General features: G+C 36.1%; 1 protein-coding gene across 6 annotated transcripts in view; it reads right to left on the minus strand.

The window, feature by feature from the left end:
* CBLB (Cbl proto-oncogene B) overlaps window positions 1-23228 on the minus strand; it is a 218259-nt gene that overhangs the window by 27360 nt on the left and 167671 nt on the right. For 5 of the 6 annotated variants that reach the window (XR_005832160.1, XR_005832159.1, XM_008706617.2 and 2 more), the window contains 5 exons: window positions 20116-20210; window positions 9046-9192; window positions 5922-6019; window positions 5675-5806; window positions 3053-3193 (listed from right to left, as the gene is read on the minus strand). Coding sequence is in view for 4 of the 6 variants with exons in the window: in XM_008706617.2 (XP_008704839.1) it covers window positions 3053-3193; window positions 5675-5806; window positions 5922-6019; window positions 9046-9192; window positions 20116-20210 (613 nt within the window). In the remaining 2 variants the exon portion in view is untranslated. The remainder of the gene's footprint in view (window positions 1-3052; window positions 3194-5674; window positions 5807-5921; window positions 6020-9045; window positions 9193-20115; window positions 20211-23228) is intronic. The other variant, XM_040621183.1, reaches the window with a different exon arrangement.

Raw genomic sequence — 23228 nt, forward strand, 5'->3', positions numbered from 1 at the left:
CTTTGGGTTTTGTTAAGCTAAGACTAGCCTGTCCAGAATAGATGCCCACGCACGCAGTGAGCACGACTATTTGCCCAAAGGAATCTTGCATGAAGGCTGAAAACAGAAAACAGATAAAAGGAGCATCAGAGCCGTGCCCCCGCTTTGCTTCCCCCCACATCCCGCAGGAGTCCTAAGGCTCCTCTGCAGAAACACAGGACCTTGCAGTTTGAACACTGTTGCTACACAGAAGTCAGTGGGCTTATAAGGCTGGAAAGGTGAACCTGACTCCAGTGTGCAGGGCACTGAATGCTGCGAATAAGGAGGGAGGTTTGATCAGGTATTTAAGACAACACCAAGAGGAAATGCAATTTTTTTTTAAGACATCTATTGTCTTCAATTAGGGATAATGATTTCATTAAGGAAACCAAATCTCAATCATGCCCAGTAAAGGTTTACCGTTATCCTAGACTACAGTCTTCTAGACCGAACAACAGCGAAAGCAATAGCAGCACAAAGCGCACGCGGTCTGCTTTAATACAGCGATCCCCTCCAGTTCCCTCCCACGGTTCTACAACTAGCGAGCCCAACTTTCATTTATCATTTACGCAGTATTCTTTAATGAAGTTCACTGAAGTAAGAGTGAAGGAAGGTCACAAATCTTATACTTTAGCTACATAATGTATTAAATTGTTTGCAAAATGACACTTAAGTGCTCATTTATGAGTCAAAAGAAACCTTCATGTTCTATTATTACATAAGAAGAATTAAAATAGTTCTTTTGAAAAGGAGGAAATCTACCATGTGGCTTGAGATTAAGAGAGTACAAACTTTCAGGTATAAAATAAATCACGGAGACTCAAAGTGCAGCGTAGGGAATAGAGTCAGTGACACTGTAACAACACTGTACGATGACCGAGGTGACTACACTTACTGTGGCCAACACTGAGTAGCATATAGAATTACTGAATCTATATGTTGTACACCTGAAACTATATAACACTGTATGGTAATTATGCTTTAATAAAAAATAAATAGAATTTATTAAAAGCAGTTGTCTCAATGGATCTCACATAGGACCTGGAACAGACTAGAAATTTGTCATGTTAATGATATGAAAGGCTGGAAGAGGAAAAGAAGTTACTATTTTTTTTCTGAGAAATATTTAATATCAAGGGATGTCGGCAGCCATGCAACATCAGAACAAGCAAACCCATATACGAAATAAAAACAGTTCATACAACTTTTGTTTTTTCTAATTAAAAGGGCATTTTCATTTTGTAATTTTTTTAGTCATATTGACAGCATTTTTATGTTTTTTTACATAAAGCACAATGAAAAATAAAATTATGATAACTAAAACATTTTACAGTTAACTCTTTTACTTAAACACAGGTAAAGGTGTGTATTTGTGTAAAACATTCTCTTCCAACTCCTGGAAAGCTTGACTTAATTTTAAAAGAAGGTACTACATTGGCTTTTATTTAATGGGGCTTAAATTACATAAATAAAAGGTGATAGGTAACTTGTAGGAATCTGACCACAGACTATCCAGAAGTTAGCCTTGGGAAAGGTTAAGGTTTAGAGTGACTTTTTTTTTTTTAATGTTAAAATCCATGTATAAAACAAAGATTTGAATAAGTGAAAAAGATAATCAGTGTTATACGACTGAATAGGAGCGTAACAGTTTTTTTTTTTTAAAGATTTTATTTATTTGCGAGAGCAAGCATGAGATGGGGGAGGGTAGATGGAGAAGCAGACTCTCTGCTGAGCAAGGAGCCTGAGGTGGGACGCGATCTCAGGACTTTGGGATCATGACCTGAGCAGAAGGCAGATGCTTAACCGACTGAACTACCCAGGCACTCCTAGGAGCCTAATAGTTATCTATGCTTTCTCCTTGGATTAGAAGGGGTATGACCCTCGATCTTTGATTGGTAGTATCCAGTGAATTCACAGACACCAGGAGGGGAGGAAGGCACTTCACAGTGTGTGTGACACAAAGGACAAATAATATTTACCAATGAAAAACTAAATTCAAAATTATTTCTTAAAAAAATGAAAAACTAAGAAGCTGAAGATACCTATTCCATGTTATAGGTGTATAATTTGTGTGTCTCATCCATAAATCACCTCAAATCTTCTAAGTTATTGAACTGAGTGGAAAAAAATATCTAGGAAAATGAATACTAAAGGTGAATGATAATGGCTAAGTTTCCCAAGTTTACACAGAGACGGCCCAAGGTCAAACTGAGCACTTATTAAAAACTTTCAGGTTTATCTAATATAAAAACATAAGGTAATTCTTTAAAAAGAAAATTTTTACCCTATGTTTATCCAAACCAAATTGAGACAAAGGTTTCCGAACATGGATCACAGTCACACCAACATGACAGATTGGAACAGTTAATATCAGCAGATTCAACGTAACTGATCATTTTTTCCTGACAGTTCTGACTAATGGAGTGGATGGTTTATTATAAGTCTTTTTGTTTTTATTTCTACTCCTTACTTGAAAGGCTAAAAAAGAAAAGCTATTAATTTTTCCTTGAAAAAGAATAATTTGAGTAGATATATTGAGATATTAACAATGGTAACAATAAAATGCAGGTATTTCAGAAAAATTTTATCTACTGATGTTGTATTAATGCAATTTACCAAAATATTATCTTTTTGAATACAATTGCGACCCGAAGCCATAGCTAGTAAAATTAAAACTTATTAGGAAAAAAATACTACACTCAGAATCGGGGGAGTGTGAATTCTGTCCTCATCACTCATCGCCCAACCATGGAGCCCTTTTGGGTCTCAGGGATGCCTTCTGTGGCATAAGGATGTTATCTGGATCAGACGAGCTCTGCGGCATCTATGATTCCTGTTGCTTCTGACAGTTTTGTAATCCTTTGCATTAAATCAACCAACTGACAAGCAAACCTACCCAACTGCTGGTTTTCTCTACCCAGATTTTTCCACTAGGGAGTTAGAAATCAGGAAATTACTGATGTTTATTTGACAGTACGATCTTAGAAATATTCTTGCTTTAAGTGAAACGTTTTCTTTGGCTTTTCCCTGTTACCTGAAGGAAGAAGGAAAAGGTCCTGTCCTGAGGATGGTCGGCTGCTGGAGCCGGGAGGTTTTGAGTGTTCGATGAGGCTGTGCCTTGCAGGAGGTGGGGGAGGTGGGAGGGATGGGGGAAGGGCGTCAAAAGCATCTTCACCTGCATTTAAAGAAAGGTCAACATCAAGAGCAGAACTTCATTAATGAAAACAGAGCATCAGGCCAAAGTAATGATTGATTTTTCTCTTGCAGCTCATGAAGACCTTCACCTGCAGGGTTTATCTCACAGTTTACCAACTTTGAGAACGAAAGCTGCTTATTTTCTGGGAGTGTCTGAAGAGAAACACAGGCACACAGACACACATGTACATGTGCAAACTTTTCAAACTCCCAGGGCTTTCTGGTAAAAAGCAGCACTGCAGGTTATGAAAGGGCTTATTAGCGACTTGTAACCTTTATAATATTAAGACACGCAGTTTGAACTAAAAATTATTATAGGTCATACCATCAAAACAGAACTTTTTATGTAACAATAAGAGTTCACAGCCTCTTATTAGAAAATCACACTGGGCACAAAAAATTTAATGTCACAGAATAGATTATCTTTTAAAGTTCATTCTTCTGGATTTTAATTCATTTAAACTAATGTTCCATATATTTCATTGTCAAAATACAGAAAATGTACCTATGGTAGAGGAATATATTTTTCTGTTCATCAGTTATCTCTAAAGAGGAACAGTTAAATATAGAACTCTCTCCTGTGGTCCCCAAACTACTTATATTTGCATATTTCCCAGCTTTAGTAACTACAGAATATTGCAGCATGCTTTTATGTCTACTTATTTTTCCCTTGCTACATCTTACTATTCTACTCATATTTTCCCTTATTTCAATTTTTTAAAACAATAAAATTGCAATGTACATATTTTTGTAAGTAATCTCAAATACTCTGTGAATAAAACAGGGTATAAGCAAACACCTACATATTCCCGTAATAAAAATTCATGTATTTAAGTTTATTGACTTAAGCCAAAGGTGTATTTTAAAGAAAAATAGTTTTATCATTCATCCAACTTGCCTTACAAAACGTATTCAAAGTATTTTCTCTAATGATAATAAGTCTTTTTCTAACTTAAAATATCTGGAGGTGGGGGGGGGGAGGAAAGAGAGCTTTGCTACCCTTCCAACCTTCAGCTTTCTGCTACGTTCATTATCTTATTCATCCAAACCCTTTTTTCGGCCCCTCAGTGTCAGGTACCATGCTAGGCATGTGGGTAATGTGAAGATCAAAATCACAAGGGCCTGATGCAAGGAGCTTAGATTCCACAAGAAGATCTAAGAAAAACTCACAAAGAGGTATGATTCACAGGTGAGAGTCCCTCAGGTCTCACAGAGAGAGCTCCGCATTGTAAGGGGGACAGGAAAAGTAGAAAGCAGTATTCAGCGAGGTGTTACCAAGAACAGAAAGGCCTGGGATATCAGAGGCTCAAAACCATTTATTCATTAAACGCAAGGACGGTGTCTTCTGGACAGAGGGGACAGTATAAAGCACGAGATGTACGTGAAGAGCTAGAGGAAGGCTGAGTTACGAAGACCAGCCGGAGCAGTGGTCTGCGTCGTCTGATACAGTGGTCACCAACCAGACAGAGCTGTTGAGCTGCAGTTAAAATTCAGTTCCACCCACAGTCGCGCAGGTGAATATACAGATTCTTTACAACACTGCACAAAGTTCTACTGGACGGTGCTGACCTAGGTCACGAAGACCTGGGTAACAGGTCAAAAACCAGCACACAGGAAGAAGTGGGAGGGAGAGACAAAGCTGTAGGTAAGGAAGTCAGCAGGTGCCTGAAATTGATGTAGGTGAGAATGAAGCACTGAGTACGGAAAGAGCTGGAGCAAAAGACACTGCAATTATCTAACTAGAAACACGGGTTGATGGTGTCTGGGAAAAAATCAAAAGGGGCATTTTACAGTTCTGGGTGCCTAATAATCAATTTAGAGAAACTTATAGATGGACCTTCATCATACGTCACTATGTAATGATGACTTGTTATCGTGAAGCCTTAAGGTATGTGGAGATTCTAATTGTCTTCCTCTAAAAATAGGGTGAGAAGCTTCCTACCTAGAATCAATAAACACAGAATAAACACATTCTTTGGATGTGTAATTGCAGTGGTTATAAGACAGAATCTATTTCTCAGTTCTCTACAGTAAAATATATGATTTTCCATAATTAGCTAAGTAAGTGGAATTGGGCCATGTTCTGCTCCAAGAAAAACTAAGTACACATTCATTAAGAATTGTACTTAAAGAACATCTCAGATAGCACTTCAAATCTACTGGAACACAAGGGCTCCGGGGAAGGAAGGATGCTCACAGGTTTTGTAGACTGCATTTGTACGTGAAGAGATGACTTGATAAATTGAAGACTGGTGGCCAGCTCTGTAAACCGCTGCTTCAGTCGTGTAAGTGAAATAGTGGTTACATGAACTTGAGAGCCCCCACTACCTAGAGAATCCATTCTAATTCAGACAAATTCATAACCTTGTAAGTCTGTGTTACACTGAAATCTGAGAATTCAGATATTAACTGAAAGAAGAGGCAGGGTGGCTTGTTTGAAAATAGTTTTAAAGGTTTCAACCTAATGGAGGGATGAGAAGATCATAATCAGAGGGCGTCCTGTTGAGTGAAGAACCATGCTTTGGATTGTCCCGAGTTGGAGGCCTGGCAGGTGGTAATGGCACTGGATCAGAGGCTGAATCAAAAACATCTCCTAGAGGATAACACAAAATCTTAATGTATTTTCAGTACAACAATGGCATGGAATTTTGCCTTTAAATTCTGACCATTAAGATGTAGAACACAAAGAGAAGATGTTTTATACATACCCTTTAAATATATGCCTAATTCAGGGATGTTTGATTTCTTCATCTCTGAAGATGTACCATGTGTTCCATTCAATATACAATGACCATTATCACAAGACCTACAGCAGAGATCAAAGGACAAGAGTCATAAGGAAAACTACTTTCCATTTAACAGTAATTTGGAGGGGTGATAGGAATTAGCAACCCTGCTCATATGCTAAAGCTTGAAAATAAATATAATTTCCTTTTCTGGAAAAAGTATAAGAAATATTATCTAGATATTCTTATTCAACTCTTTTTACAAAGAAGTAAATATCTCATGGAAGACAATCTTTTTTAAAAGTGAAATCAAGAATTACAAAGGCCACAAAAACTGTTGATAAGCTAAATACATCTGTGAAAATTAACATGTATTTGGACGAGTTCAATAATACCTTGTCCAGTTTTTGAAGAAAAACATGTAGTAAGGCAAAAATAAATATGTAACAGTCCCAATGACTTTGGTATTTGTTGATGGTATTTAACATATTTTTATTTCTGTAATTTAAGCTTTCCTTATAATAAACTAGAGCCCATCAAATAAGAATTATTGAATGTTCCATAATTTCATTAAAATTGTGATAGGCATAGTCGAAGACCTAAGGTCTGTGTTAGAATTTCACTACTGCTGTGACCAAAATTCCGGCACTTCTGACGGCTGTAGAAAAATGACTTTGGCAAAGGCCTTGGGTACACAGCAAATATTTTAATCTGGGTGTCCGTAAAGGATAATACTTACTAAAAAAGCATTTTTGTTGTTTGTATTAACACATTGGAATCCTACCATGAGCATAACGGACAAAACTGGGACATGGGAAGGTAGTAGGAAGAGAAAGTACAGAGCTTGTTTTGTCTTTAGAATGTAGCTACTGTGTAACAATGAGCACTCTGCTAAGTTATTCTGTTCACAAAAAGCTATAGGAAGCAGAGTTTATATTTTCCTTTTCTCTGATTTACCTCTGAATTTTTGGGGCAAAGTAAAAGTACATACATAATGGAGGAGATAGTGGATATTTACATAGTTACTACAAGAGTGCTTCGTCTGAAATTCATTTCCATTCTCTCTGGTGGCCACATCTGTTTCAGGGGCCAGAGATGGTTCATTTTAAAATAGTTATCATGTATTGAATTTTCATAATGATGGATTTTTACTGAAACTGAATTGAATTATTCATCTACTGTTTAACTTTTTCCACATATAGACAATTTATTTCTTCTGATGTTCCAAAGGGGGGAAAACGTATTGGGAAAGGAAGTGTTTAAGCTTAAAGAGTGCTCTGTGGAGGACATAAGAAGTTACTTCATCCATTGGCTTTCGAGAACAAATTAGATAAAAAATTCACTCCAATTAAATTTAGGGATTATCAACATTTATTACTTCTCTATAACAATAGAAAGATGGTAGTGGTGGTCATAATTCAAATTTATTTTCAGGATTTGGGAGGCCTGCCACCAAAAATCTTATCTAATATGATCTGACAATTAACATTTAAAGCATTTAAATTATACCTCTCACTTCTTCAGCAATGAAAAAAAATGAAATCCCAAGGAAACCAAAAAAGTTCATCTTATTTCAGTCTTTAAAAATTACTGTACATTTGTCAGAGCCAAAAGAACTAAAAATTGTGACAATTTGTATTTGATGTGAAGGAATAACTTTCCTTTAATAAGAGTAGTAGACATTTGGTTCTTCTGATATAACAAATTGCCTCTCAGTTATTTATCTTCTCAATGATAGCATTTTATCAACAAATGTCTTAAACATCAGTGATTAGCAAGAAATGCTTTGGTTCTTGTTTTGAAATATGAAGCCCTAGACTGCAGAATGTTAGTAATCCTGGTTAAGAATTCTGCAGTCTTGATATTTCTAACCCAGATCACTCAGGTAGACAGCTCTCTGGTGAAAATGAAGACTTGGTCTTTTTCCCCAAGTATTGCATTTTTACCTCCGTGTGATACTCAAAAGCACAAAAACATTTTTTAGATTTTTCATCTGAAAAGAAGGAAATACTGCACTCATAAAATGCTTTCCACTGATTGACTTGACCTTGAAAAGGAAATGGCACACGAAGGAAAGCTGACACAGACGACTCAAGTGTTCGGCAGTTCTATCCTCAATCAAGAGCTGCTGGGAGGAGGACGGCCGGGCCACCAGCCGCAGTCGAGCCCTATGCCGTGTGCTGAGCATCGCTCTAGGTTCCGTCTCACAAAGCAAGTTTTAAAACTGAGATTTGACTTATTGTGTACCTCATGTAAGTCAGACGAGAAAAAAGACAAATATTTAAGATTACAGGCTACTAAGTCAATTATGTAAGCGCAGAATCATCTTTCTACTTAAAAACATACAAACATTTCAATACACATCACCTCTTTTTAATAACTGTTCTATACCTCAGTGGAGCTGTCACTTCAAAGACCAAGGATGTCTCCATTATAAGAAGAACAAACAACTGACAAGAAGAAAAAGAAAGATACTATCCCTTACAATCTTATTTGATCTAAGGAAAAGTAAAATAGTTCCTGATTAAAAAAAAATACCTAAGGGAAATACTTTTTTTTGTTGTTTCTTTTTTTTTTTTATGTTTCTTCAGGATATGATGAATAGAAGTAGGTAGCATAACAAGAAGGGAAATGAATATATATTATACTAGTCTTTACATCATGAAAAGAAATTCTAAGGAAGGTTAGGTAATACTTTAGTTTCTGAGCACTGATTTTTCTTCATGAGCTATGTGCTCAGAACTGATAAAATGCACTGAAAATAGCGTATTGAAAATTCATGAATTAATCACCATAATATGTAATGTACAGCAAAGTCTTAATAGACTATAATTTGTTTTGCTGGGGGGAGAGGGCAACAAAATGTCCCATTAGATTTGCTAGTCAATTAATTTAGTTAAATGACTTCCTGATTAATGAGAAATCTGCACCTTTTAATTTTCTCTGAAAATAATGCAGAAAATAGTATATCGGAAGAGGAGAGGCTATGACTAAGAAATCAAGGATTTTTAATTAAATAAATGTGATTCAGTTGCTAAAAAACAAAAACCACACATGATAATGCTTATGCAGATGGGAGGTGATAAAAAGCTGCCCACATGCTTACCTAAGAGGAGGTTTTACGTTATGGCAATGAGATGGTTGTGAATTCAGGGAAACAGGATGGGATGAAGGAATCTTGTATTCATCATCGTCTTCCTCTGCGGGGTCTCTGGTTTTCTCTGAAAGGGAATTTGCTAACGGGCCAGTACACCTACCAGAGAGGGAAGAAAATCCAGTCTAGTTTAAGCATAACAATTCAGAACAGGCAAGTCAGATGTGATATACTCCAATCAAAGGAGCTACTTTGTCACTTGTGTTCATTTTTCAATTACAGGGTAACATCAGAAGGGCTGTTCTTATACTAAATACAAATGAAAAGGATTTTCAATCTTTTGTTAAGACTCTAGTGATGCAATAAAAGAATTTTCATACTTATAATTTTAAATGACATGGTAAGAAAAACTAGTATCCTGTCAAGTTAAATAAAAAGGTCTTGAAGTTAAAAGAGGATGTATAAAATTATCCAAACCAAAGCTATTAAAATATTAACATTTTGTTCCAACTTAAATGGGTAAATTAAGATAATAAATATATATGCATGGTAGTTTTATATTATTAATGAAGTCTTTATAGAAAGGTCAAACTTTCTGTCTCTTGTGAATATTACCTTTAGCTGAAAAAAAATTCAGTTCAATTAAATGAATTCCTTCTCCTGTGAAGTTCAAGTACAATTCAAATTGTTCATTTTTTCCGCCCAACAACTACTAAGAACTAAAAATGACTAGAACAAGTCGAAGTAGGTAATAAGAGAACTGATTAAGTCTTTGAGGTACAGTACACTATTTTTATGGGTTCGATTCCCTGGCTAAACAAAAAAGAATGAAAAGGAGTACAACAATCACCTAATATCAAAAGAAATTTTCAAGCATTTTACGCATCCGTGAGAGTAAATAAAACAAAGCCGAACAGGGGCGCCTGGGTGGCACAGCGGTTAAGCGTCTGCCTTCGGCTCAGGGCGTGATCCCAGCATTCTGGGATCGAGCCCCACATCAGGCTCCTCCACTAGGAGCCTGCTTCTTCCTCTCCCACTCCCCCTGCTTGTGCTCCCTCTCTCGCTGGCTGTCTCTATCTCTGTTGAATAAATAAATAAAATCTAAAAAAAACAAAAAAAAACAAAAAAAACAAAACAAAGCCGAACAAGGAACAAAACCTACTGTTTTTCACAGTTGTTGCTAATGGAGTTTAATCTAATCCTTCCTTATGCAAGTGAAAAATATCAAAGTAGAAACACAGGAACCTACCCTAACTTTTTGACACCGAACCAATTTGCAAGACATTGTTGGTATATATAAACCCAAAGCTTTTGTTAATCATGGTGAAACCTCTGTTTCATTAGAAGTATTTTTTTTCTAAATCTCTGTGACTGCAATGTTGAAGCACCTTCTGTAGAGGGAGCAAGAGTCCTTTGGTATCTGTGCCATCGAGCCTGAAATAACGATTTCATTTAGATTTCTTCTCGCTAGTTAGAATGAGAAAAATTTTAAGGGCTTTTCTTTGTGTCCATTACAAGAAGACATTGTGAAAAATGTAAAAGTTTTCAACTATGTATTTGAATCCTTACAAAGTTCAAAGATTAAAGAAAAATCTCTCCCAAGACTTTTCAAAAGCATATTTTTACCTGTCTTTGAAGAGTTTTTCAATACTGATTTTTGAATTCTTGTTTGAGCAATCTCCAAATTCAAATGGCAGTTTATAGTGAGATGAAAGCACAGTGACAAAAAGTCCACTGTCACTGCCCAGAGCCCACGCTAACGACCTGATTAATAACCTAAGGGTTACAGCTCCTATGGTGCAACCTTAGAAGACGTGTGTATATTCCAAACGAAGGCCAGCAAGTACGTGGGCTGCAAAATGGTGATCTGATGGCTATTAGAGTAGGGATTTCAAACATGACCTTTCTACTGAGTCTTAGAAACATGGACAGCGATTTACCCAACTCAAGGACCAGAATGGGTTCTATTAGCAAATGAAACAATGTACATCCTTTCTATATCCTAGTATACTTTCATTCATAATGAATCTTTTTTTCCTATGCAATTCAAGCATATCTTGTATAAAGGAAAAATGTTATTAACCAAATGTTCAACAACATCAATGTCAGAAATCTCCCATCTGCCCGCTGTGGGTTAGTTTCAACGATTTAAGAGTTTCCAAAGAAGTGCTGCATATTGACACAAGAATGGACAGTTTTTGAAATCACATCTGTTACGGCTGATGCTATATTTTCTCTTCAATGATAAAGAATTTCATATGGGTAATCCCCCCCCTACTCTTTTGCTTTGCAGCAAATCAACAGATGGAATATTGCTGAAGAAAATGAAAAGCAAAGCCCACCTATGACTGTATGGAATAATAAAGGCTTACCGCTAAAATTTACTAGTCATAGATTTTTAGCTTAAATGGGTTTTAGTGGATTATATCTAGAAGTGAAAAATGTCTTCAAGTGGAATTTGTATCTAAATCCAAAAAAGTGCTTAAGTATCCCATTTATCACCATTTTAATGTTATTTTTCTTCTTTGTGTTTTTAATGCAAACATCTTGTATCAGTATAATATTCTACTTAGATAAACCAGTTTATAAAAATATCATTCCAGTGCATTTTTAAAATTTTTTTAAAGATTTATTTATTTTACAGAGAGAGAGAGAGAGAGAGAGAGAACGCATGGGGGGAGGGGCAGACGGAGAGGAGGAGAGAAACTTTAGCAGACTCCATGCTCAGCAAGGAGCACGATGCCCAGCTCGATCTCAAAATCCTGAGATCATGACCTGAGCCGAAACCAAAAGTCAGATGCTTAACTGGACATTTAACCAACAGCGCCACAGAAGCGCCCCTCATTCCAGTACATTTATTCAGCATTATGTAACTTTTTATATCAAATTAATCCTATCCAGTTCTGAAGGGAAAATAAAAGCAGTTTCTACCATAAAAAACAGGAATGTACAGTACGGACTTTGGGTAATTATGTGTCAATATAGGTTCAGCCGTTTTAACAGAGGTACCGCTAGGGTGGAAGATGTTGATGGTGGAAAGGTGAGGCATGTGTGGGGGCGGTTAGTATATGGGAAACCGCTGTACCTTCTCCTCAATTTTGCTGTGAGTCTAAAAAAAAAATAAAGTCTCTAATTACTCTAAACTTCTCTAAAAAATAAAGCTTTAATAAAAAGAGAAGGTACAAATAAGATAAAGAAGTTGTATATAAAATGCTGAAAGTGAAATCTGAAATCATGTTAATAATTAAACTATTTGTAATTTTTATTTTTTTCCCTTCACAAACTAATTCAAAAAGTAGGTTCAATTTTACTTGCCATTAAATAAGTGGTAAAAGAATTAGTTTCACAATTTTCATTAGCTATCATGTATGTTTACTTTTGGCCGTGGAGAAAATACCTAACTTACGGGACACGAGAAAATTTTCAGTCATTGATATGGTTTCTGAGGAATGTTTAGGATATCAGAGGAACAAAACAGAGCAAATTGTATTTGGCTGGTTCCAAGTTAAAGCTGCCAAGTAAACTATCTTACCATTTACATCCATTACTTCATTCCCTTTATATCATCATACACTCGCAGAACGTTCTGCACTGTGGCTGTCATTCTGGAGTTAATAGGCTGGTAATGCACAAGGACACAGTCTCTCAGAGATGCACAGCCATGGTCTCCCCAACCTGCACCTCTTGTTACATTCACTGTGTGTTAGTTAGCTGAGCCTTCAGTGCGAAATACAGCCATTTTCTCCAAGTGCACACTTGAAACTAACCAAGTGTATATTTTCCAACGCCGTTCTTACTGATTTTTACATTTCAAAACAAACTCACAGATACTCTATAGCATTTTATATGCTTGGAATGAGGCACATCATCAGAGGGGTGACCTGCATATCCCACTAGCTTTATTTAACTTACAACTCAAACACCACCCTTGCCACGTACTTTTCTTTCCTTCAATTGAGCAATTCTTGATAACTCACTTAGCCCATCAACTTTTCCAGAAAAAAAGGCGAAGCAGAAATATCCATTTTCATTGTCTATATATGAACCTCCTGTGACATTGCCCGACAAAACAATTTTCTTTCAACTTCAATTTGTTCGATTAAATGTATTTGGTATATGTTCCTTCACTGACCTTGTGTTTTCTATATATTCATCTACGTCTGTCACCTATTTCTGTCCTGAACTGCAAAATGCGTAATGGTGGCCCCTGAGTCAACAAAGCCCTGGGATGGTGTGTGTCCAGGGGAGCACTCCCAGCTTTTAGACAAAAAGGAGTGGTTATCAGAGAAATAGAAGACCAAGCTGTTAAGGGAAAAAGATATCATTTTTAGGATTCTTTCATAGTCTAGAAAAGCATTTTAAATATATTAGTTCGCTCATTTTCTACACGTAAGAATGTTTATTTAATCACATCTGAAGGCAAGGTTTTAAAAAATATCTTTTCTTAAAACGGACTCTTCAGAACCTGCTGTATACATTAGTCCATATTTCTTGTATTAATTGTCACACTCTTAACAGGGAAAATACTTAACTCACAGAAATCATAGCTCTGGGAAGTGGTGACACAAAACAGAGCTGTATTTGAAATGACTGCACATATGCCACAAATAAGTAATTTCCCCAGTATATCAGAGTGAGTTTTGTAATACATACTGATTTTGAGGGTTCTTCCGTGACATTGAGAAAAGCTGGTGTGGCATATTATTACGTTTAACATATGCTTTCCTATAAGCTTTAATTATAAGCATTTCACGGACTTGTATATAAATTGGAGAAACAAATTTTTAGTCACAATTTTAAGTTAACTTATTCAGAACCAATGTACATCTCTAAAATTTTTTGGGGGTCTGCTTTAGAAATCAAGAAGATAGATACTGAAGAAACACATACTTTTCTTGAGAAGCTAATTTTCCAATATATGTTGGACATTAAAGACTTCACGATGATATTTAAAGTGGTATTATTTGTAACCACCAAAAACTGGAAACAACCCAATGTCCCTCAGTGGAGGGACGGATAACCAAGCCACAGTATGTTTTATAATGAACACTTACTCTGGAGCAGTAAAAAGGAACAAACTACTGAGAGGCTCGCTAACATGGATGAATCTCACATGAGTTACACTAAGTAGAAATAAGCCAGACCCAAAGTCTGTGCCACATGATCCTAGTTATACAACCTTCTGGAAAAGGCAAAACTATATGGACATAAATCAGATTGGTAATTTCCAGGGGTTTGGGTGAGGGGAGAAACTGACATAAGGCACAGGGGGATTTTTTGGAGTGATGGAACTTTCCTGTGATCTGATTGTGGTGGCGATTACATGGCTAGGATATGAACTCATTGAGCTGAATTTTGCTGTGCATATTGTATATAAATTATGCTTTAACCAGTGGAAGACCTTCATTTTAACATTAAAAATTCATTTTAACTCATTTTAGATATTGTAGATAAGCAACTTTCACAAATATGCTGAATATTCTTAATGGCCTTCAGATAACTTATTGAATTCTATTTGAGACGACAGAGAAATCTTAATAGAGACTAAGAAATGCTTGAATGTTGTGAATATGCCAAGATGCTCTCACTTAATATGAAAATAAAATCTCACTCTAACCCTACACATTTTCTATCAATGGATCGATATGTTCATGGAGAAATGGAGAATATATGATAGATTATGTCTCTGTGGGGAAAAAAAAGACAGCATAGGGTATATATTTTACATTGTATATTTAAATAGCATCCAATGGCTCACATTTCTTCCCTTTGAGAGAGTGAGTGGGCGGGGGGGGGGGGACTGCCATCTTCGGTCATGGCGCACCTTTCCATCTACCCAAGGTAAAACAAACAAAAATAGTGTAATATCTTGGCAAGTCTTAAAACAATTTTAAGGTACCACTAGAGGAAAGCTGGTTCTGAAACTAGCAAAAGAGCAACCATATTCATTTGCTAGGATTAAGGAAATAGAGTAGCTCTTAATACAGCTTTAATCTTCCATTAAAAAGTTTTCTACCATACTTTCTTATCATTGAGCATAGAAAGGATTCACGTAAAACCGAAGTACATACTGTCTACACTGCTCCTCAGGTGAACAATAACGGAACACATTTTCCTGCTCTTTTGACACTAGTCACACGTAATGAAGCCTGGTATGCATCATATCGAAAATGAGAAATTCCCATTCAGCTCACTCCCTTTAAGTGTTTTTAAATTACAGTGTGGTATTTGTATTAATGTCGCCCATGGCTTAGTACTTTTTTCTCTTCTTCCACGTCATCCACTTTCTAGTTAAAAACAAAGCAAAACAAAACAAACTTTCCCCTCTACCATGAACTCGCCATGTTGTTTCATTCACATTGATCTAGCTTTATAGTTTTACACTTAGACGTATACATAGACCATTCTGGTGACTGTTTAAAGACAATCACAGGCACACACGCGTTCACACCACAGATGCCGATGTTTGGAAGCGTGGACCTACTCTGGTCACTCTCACTGGAGGGGGGCAGTTGTTGAGGCTACATTCACAAAGCTACATTCCTAGTTTATTTTCCCTAGCAATCTGGTATATAAATGGAGATTCTGATAATAAGCAATAATGTTCACTAAAATTTTACTCTACAGAAGTCTTCTAAATATATTTTCTCTAACATTTCAGGGGTAAATGGTATAGTCTACTTCAAGGTAATACTTTAATATCTAAGTTCCCATATTGTTTAAAATCTCAGAGTTACACTCAAATGTCTGAGAGTGTAACCAATCTACTATATTTGAGCATTGAGCATACAGAAATAAGCTTATTAGCTTTCAGTAGTATCTGCTGAAATATTCACCTGAATATAATACACATTTTAAGCTTTGATGGTATGTCCAACTGTTCCCTCAAAACTTCTACTTAGGTAGGTGTGTGTGTGTGTGTGTGCATGTGTGTGTGTGTATGTAATAAGCAGCCCAAACTCAGCAGATCCCTAAGTCTCAATTTTACACCTCTGTCCTATTCCCACATCAATTCTTCTCCCTCACTTTTGGAAAATGGCACCAACGATTCAGTTTCTTTAGCCAAAAACCTATGGAGGGGTCAGTGCTGACTATCATACCTCACAGATATCCAGTTTATTAACAGTACCATTGCATCAAAATATGCCCCAAAGTTGACCCAGTAGTAACTCCATCACCATGACTCCAGTCAAAGCCCTGACCATCTCTGACTGGTCTACCATATCAGACGACGACACTCTCCATTGGTCTCCCTGCTTTCACTTCTGCTGTCCTAAAGACAATTTTCCACATAGCAGCCAGGGAAATTCTTTACCAACGCAAATCAGTATCATGTCATAATGCCAATCAAAACTTTCCAAAACCAACCAAACCAAAATTCATATCTTGGCTTTAAAGGCGGTATACTATTTAACCCCAGAATACCTTATTCAACTCTAGTCAAATTATTCCAAGACAAACATAACTTAGTAAAAATTTATACTATGAAGTAAAAATAATCCACATAGGATTTTCTTCATTCCCTCCCTAGAAAATAGTAAGCTTTTATTTAAAATTTCACATTTATAGCTAAATGTCAATGATGTTAATTAAATAGAAACCATTTAGAAAAACTAAGAAAAAAATAACTAAATCTATGCACACTAGTACAGTTTCAGCTTGCTTCAACAGAACATTTTTAAAAAATAAATTCTATATTCTTCTAGGTCTCAAGTTAAGTTATACAATAAAAGTCACATAATTGCAAACATATAGTTTTATAAGAAAGTAAGACTATCAGAGAGTAGCCTCTTATATCAAGTAAATGGAAATCACAGTAACATCAAATAATTTAACAATTACACTTTAGCAAATATTTATAACAACACAATGTACATTTAAAAAGGTAAAGGCTAGCTGCGACTTTACTGAATTCACCACTGGGATTTTCAACATTTGCGAGAACATTTGTGAGAAGTCTATGTTAGGTAGTACTTTGGGACTTTGCTTTGGGCTGATTTTGGAACATGAAGAAGGAGTCTAACATGGAATTAGGTACTAGAACATCCGACATCCTTATCTCATCCTTATTTGCTGAGACCTCTGTTCTATGCCCTTCTAGTGCTAAGGGTCCATACTCACTGGACTCTGGTTATACATTCTAACGAGGCCCAAGTAGACCAAACATAAAGAACAAAACCAAACAAAACCAGAGCAGTAATCCAACTCATTCTGGCTTCAGCAATGAGACGCAAACAGCCGACTACAAATGAACACTTAAATTGCCAAATATTTCATTTTTAATTAACATTACAGATGAGTACCCCACCCCTTAAAACACATATTTCATAGAACCTAAAAAGTTGAAGCTCAAAAGAATTTTGGAAATCATTTAAGATAAACAGCCCATTTATCAGATGGAGAAAGTGAGGGCTGAGAAGTTACCTTGTTCAAAGACAGACAAATACTTAATATGCTGGAGTCGGGTCTGGAATTAAGTCTGATTATTTTAACGTTCACTTCAGAATTCCATGCTGGTTTTATAATAATACAGTCCATAAATGATTAAGACAAGTGCTTATTAAAATATTAAATAACAAAGAAGGACATGAAATTGTCTCTACAATAGAATCTAAATCATGTAAAAAAATGTCTAAACGATGTCAAAATGTTAAAACTCTGGACATTGATATTTTGAGAATGTATATACTTGTATTTACATATTTGTTAAATTTCTTTCTTTTCTATGGTGTCCATATTTTATATAATGAACAACTATTATTTATAGTCAGAATAAAAAACTAAAGAGATAAATGTGACATTAAGTCGACACTTGTATTGTTAATTATGGTTAATTTGCAGCATGCAAAATCAAAAACTAATTTGCTGTTAAACATACACTGTTAAAATATGTCTCTGTTTCAGTAAAGCAACTGCACTGTTTCTGAGGGAAAAATCAAGAGAAAATGGGAACAACATATATTTACATGCACTTACAAACTGAAGTACCAGAAAAATATTAATAAAATACATTATGCTATGAATTTATTCTTGATTTATAGGAGAAACGGGTATCTAATATTAAATATATATGAAGAAAACTGCAACTTCTGCTTCTTATTCCACTTGCCTATAAGAATTTACTAAACAGAATATGCAAGTTTAATCTCTAATTGGCAAGATTTTATTTACTTCATTTTCTGATGTTCTCTGAATTCTCAGAGTTAATTGAACATAGATGTTTTATTACATATACACATATCCAGAGTTCATTTGAGGCTAGGAGATCACATGTTCTTACTGATTTAGAGCCTACTATACAGAGTATGTGTATTTGTTTCCAATTTTTATGTCAGCTACATTTTCTGGCAGTTCCCAGAAAAGTTACCACTAGAGAATTCTCCAATTAGCTTAGTTTCCCACTGTTCCCTGAATGATGTCACATTTCACACTCTTGCTTTTTCTTGTCCGCTCTCTTTTTGAACTGTGTCTATTCTCCATGACTCAGGAAATTTCCATCTTCTCTATGAAAGACACTTGGACTGTTAAGTCTGTAACAGTCTTTCCTCCAAGCACAAGTAAAAACTAACAAGTTAGAATTATACAATTTAGTGCATAATGTTCTCTAGGGATTTCATGCATGTTCATTTTATTTTCTAAAGTAGAGTGCAAATTTCTTGGGGGCTAGGATTTAGCTTATCCTTCTTTTGTATTCTTATGTATAGGGGAGCTCAGTGACCAGCAGAGGAAGGAGTGAAGATGCTCTAAGACTTTCAATTAGAAGTGAGATCATACCCAATAATCAATCAAGCAACCAGGTACTCTTGGTGTATTCACTACACAGCAAAAACAGTAAGGTGTTAGGGAAGAATCAGAAAATTTAAGGAAAAGTTTTTGCCCTCAAAACCTTATCATCTTTTTTAATGTAGAGAAGCACTTTAAAATTAGAAGACAGTGAAACAGAGTTCATAGTTAAATGTAGGAAGAAACTACTTCCTACAAATGTAGGAAGAAAAATGAGAATTAGTCTCACCACATACTGTCATTACGAATGAAGATGTCACACAAGTTTTCATGAAGAAATAGAGCCTGAGACATGGACCATTAGAATAAAGATTCTGAAAGGGTGGTACATAGGAGGAGACAGCTTGAAAAACTCATAAAACCAGGGGACAAAATCAAGACAAGATTGGAGGGCAAGCATTAGGAATTACTGAACAATATTTTAGTTGGGGAAAATGCTGTGGGTCCTACTGCTAGCAGAAGAGCACAGAATTAATTTAAAAGAAAAGAAAAACACAGTGCTGGGTTTTAAGGAGGAAAGTGATCTGGGGAAAGCAGAATTTAAATTCATTCAGCTATATCAACAAAATATATTGGAGAAAAGGCAGGTAGCCTGATTTAATATAAAGAGTAGAAAATGGGAATCAGGAGACTTGGTTTTATCCTGGTTTGACTTGGGTAGATCACTTAACTAACTGTCCAGTGTGTCTCTTGTGTCCCCATTTTTCAAATGAGATAACCTGGGTGAACTTATTTTTCAGTTAACTCATTTTAAAATCCACTGATAAGAATTCTAAGATCATGATGTATCATCATGTGTATGATTCTTTCAGCTGTCCAGCTACGAGGGGATGGGAAAGAATAGCTGATTATAAAAAAACTTCCAAAGAACAATCAATAGGACTTAGTGGCTGAATGGGTTTGGGAATTAGGAAAACTGAAAGAATAAGAGATTATTTTCTGATATCATACTGGACAGTTGGGATAAATGTGGCGCCCCTCAGGGAGAAAGGGAAATTGGAGGGGAAAGCTCACTGTGCTACTCTGTCCTCTTCTCGGATACAAAGAGGCCTTAAGTTTTCTCTCCCTGTTGCTGTGTGTGTAATCTCAGAGTTTAGGTAAGTGTCATAAATGCTGTAGTTCCCAGCAAAGAATCAGGAAGGATCTTGATTTCTGGTACATTAGTTTATAAATCTGGCTGGATTGTTTTTATTGATGTGTTTCTGTTCACCCTGTACTTTGTGTATTGAATACCTCACATCCACTGTTTACCACAGCTTTACCCACGGATAAATGTTCTCCACATTCAATAGCACTCACTTGATGCTGGGGAGGAGGGTGGCAGCGGGAGGAGGAGGAGAAAGCCGGGGAGGAACATCGTATTCTTCACTTCCCAGGTGACCATTGGAAAAGACCTGAAAGGAAATCAAAGGGCTAGTTTAGAATTTCACTTCTGGAGGACCCTAAAACGGTAGCAGCTCTTAGAAAAACTATAATTTGGAAAAGCATATGCAATGTCAGTTTATTTAAACAAGTGAAGTATCATATAATTTACTGAGGAGTCAGTAGCACCATAGCGATTACTCACCACCACCCAAAGGAGCACCAAGTTATATGTAACAAATATAGTACAACATGACTCTTGAACATATCGAGAAGGAATATGTACTATAATTTCTATAAATCAGATGCAGGTAGCTAGATACACAGACAGCAAAATCTCCCAGATACCAATCAGTTTTTATGGAAAAGTGACCATTCTCTATCGGATTCCATGAAGAGAAAGAGGACCGGTGCGCTTATTTCAGTTCTCCCAAATACAGGTGTTCTAAATGATCTCTCTCTGGGGTTAACAGGACATCTTTAATCCTCTTGATAGAACAGTACATGAGTATGATCAGAATTCTGCTTTTCATCTTTCAAGGCTGAAGCTTCAACACTATTGGCAACGAGAGACCTGTTCTGGCTTTCAAAGTGTGTGCAATTTTAAATGAAATTTTCCATGTGAACAGCACAAACTAAAATTGTTTCCTTGCTCATAAGAGACCATAGAGAACCAGTGTTTAATTACTCAGAATAAGAAATCCCGATTTCCAGGTTTCTCTGTTACACTATAGGGACTGAACAATTCCTTGTAAGTAATGCAACAACTTGAAATTAAAGCAATTAAAAAAAAGAGAGAGAGAATAACATTGTATATTCACACACATGCAAAAAAGATTAGATGTATTTTAAAATCTTTATGTAATCACTGGAGTTTTAACATGGGACTCTTACCTAAACTCATATTAATTCATATTTAAAAGGTAGGCTGATGTGGGGGCAAAAGGCTGTAAAGAACCTGAAAAGCCCGATAGCCCCATCAATAACCTACCAATTTCTTTTCCTCCCCTCTTATTTCTAAAATGGTGTTGAAGCTTTTAGAATGGAAAATAAAAGTCCATGCCCTTCTCTTGCAACTTAAAATAAGAAACATGGTTCAAAGAACACATTTGAAATGTATCAATGATTGCGTTTCAGACTTACACAACCTAAATCTTACAGCACTGAAGTGTCACTCTAAAAACGAGGACCCGTGCTAGAGTTCCAGTTTCTCCTCTGCATGTCTCCCTCATTAGAGGCTACAATAAGGTTACATGATTACAAAACAGATCCCAAACACCGTTTCATTCTGAAATCCATGTTCCCACCTGCATCCATTCCAGTAGACTTAGAATCATTTTAGCTGCCACCACCTGAGTGAGGGCAATAGATTACAGTAAGTTGGGCTAAAAATAAATATTTTATATTCTTTGGAAATCTGAAAAGACTGTTTATAAATAGGAGAAAAAAATTGTTCCTCAAATGTATAGACTGATAGCATCGACTGCAACAGTTTACACTGAAACCCCATGGATTCAGGCTTTCCGTTTTTTTTGTTTTGTTTTGTTTTGTTTTTAAGAAAGGCATGGGGTGGGGAGGGAGGGGCAGAGGAACAGGGAGAATCTCAAGATCTCCACTGAGTGTGGAGCCTGACACGGAGTTCAATCTCATGACCCTGGGATCATGACCTGAGCCAAAATCAAGAGTCAGACACTTAACCAATGGAGCCACCCAAGCGCCCCAGATTTAGGTTTTCTTTAATTCCTTAACTAAGGAGACATCTTTTTCTTCTGCCTTCCCAGCTGACTGTCCCAAATCTACCACAACTCCCTTGAAAATGCTACCAATTTAAATATTATGATCCTATTACTCTTCTGCCAACAAACAAACAAACAACAACAAAAACCTTTAAAACCTTTTTCCTGTCTAACAAATTAATTCTAACTTAGTATAGAATTCAGGACAGTCTATTTTGGTTACAATCTACACTGCTGCCTACTCTCTCTCTCTAGCCTATCCATCCAATCTATCCAATGGACTTCCTTCCCTCTGCCCATTCTCCCTGCCTTCATGCTATTCCTCCCTGTCATGTCTACAAAAACACCTATCAGTCTTTTCAGGTCTACAAGCCAGTCACCTTCCTGTGTGCAGCTTTCTTTATTCCTTCTTTTACACTGCATCGCAATTAGATTTGTTTTGCTTCTTGAGGAGCCCATATTATTTTTTCTGAATGCTTCTCCTATGCCTTATCTTCTAGTTAACTAATCATACACCTGTCTCATTCTCATAGACTTTGCTTTATTCCTTTTGTATTTCCCCTGGTGTCTTGAACATCCTAAATACTCATATAGCTGAAAGAGGCTGAAGAAATAAAAAGACATAAGGGAAAGTTAAGGCTTATGGAAGAAGTTTAATCCGAGTTATTATGTAACATTATCAATTCTAGGTTATCCTAGGTTAATATGTTTCACATGCCTCAAGATAGCATTTAATGCTAATCTTGAAGTTTGAAATGACATCTTACGATTCAGAAATTGTCTAAAAATTAAGCTTAAAGTATTTGGGACCCTTAAGACACAGGGTCTTTTGTGATCATCTCAGCACAATTAAGGCAAAACTTTTTATTTGTACAAAACTCCAAAGGCAGCCGCTTTCCTCTGTCCCACGTATGTGAAGCCACACAAATACTACTCAAAAAATATCACTACGATTTGTCCTTCTACATCAGATTGGAAATGAAACCAGAGTACACCGAGGACTTCTTTCTTGATAGCCCTTCAGATTTATAGATAAGTTCAAGGCATTCATATAAATATGGGCCTCTCCACCAAAAAGCAAAAGCCACAATCTCAAAAAGGGTAATCTTTCGATTCAGCTGCATCTTCAAAAGATTGTTGAACACAGGGTCATTTTAGAATAATGTCACTTGAAGTAACATCACAAGTCAGAGATAGTTTTACCATATTAGAAACAGCAGTATTCTTAAACTTTCAAGAGGAACGAATAAAGATAGTTTAACACAATGTTAGTATCTGGATATATATATATAATATATATATATATATATATAA

Source organism: Ursus maritimus, unplaced genomic scaffold (assembly GCF_017311325.1).
Source record: "Ursus maritimus isolate PB19 unplaced genomic scaffold, ASM1731132v1 scaffold_4, whole genome shotgun sequence".
NCBI lineage: Eukaryota > Metazoa > Chordata > Mammalia > Carnivora > Ursidae > Ursus > Ursus maritimus.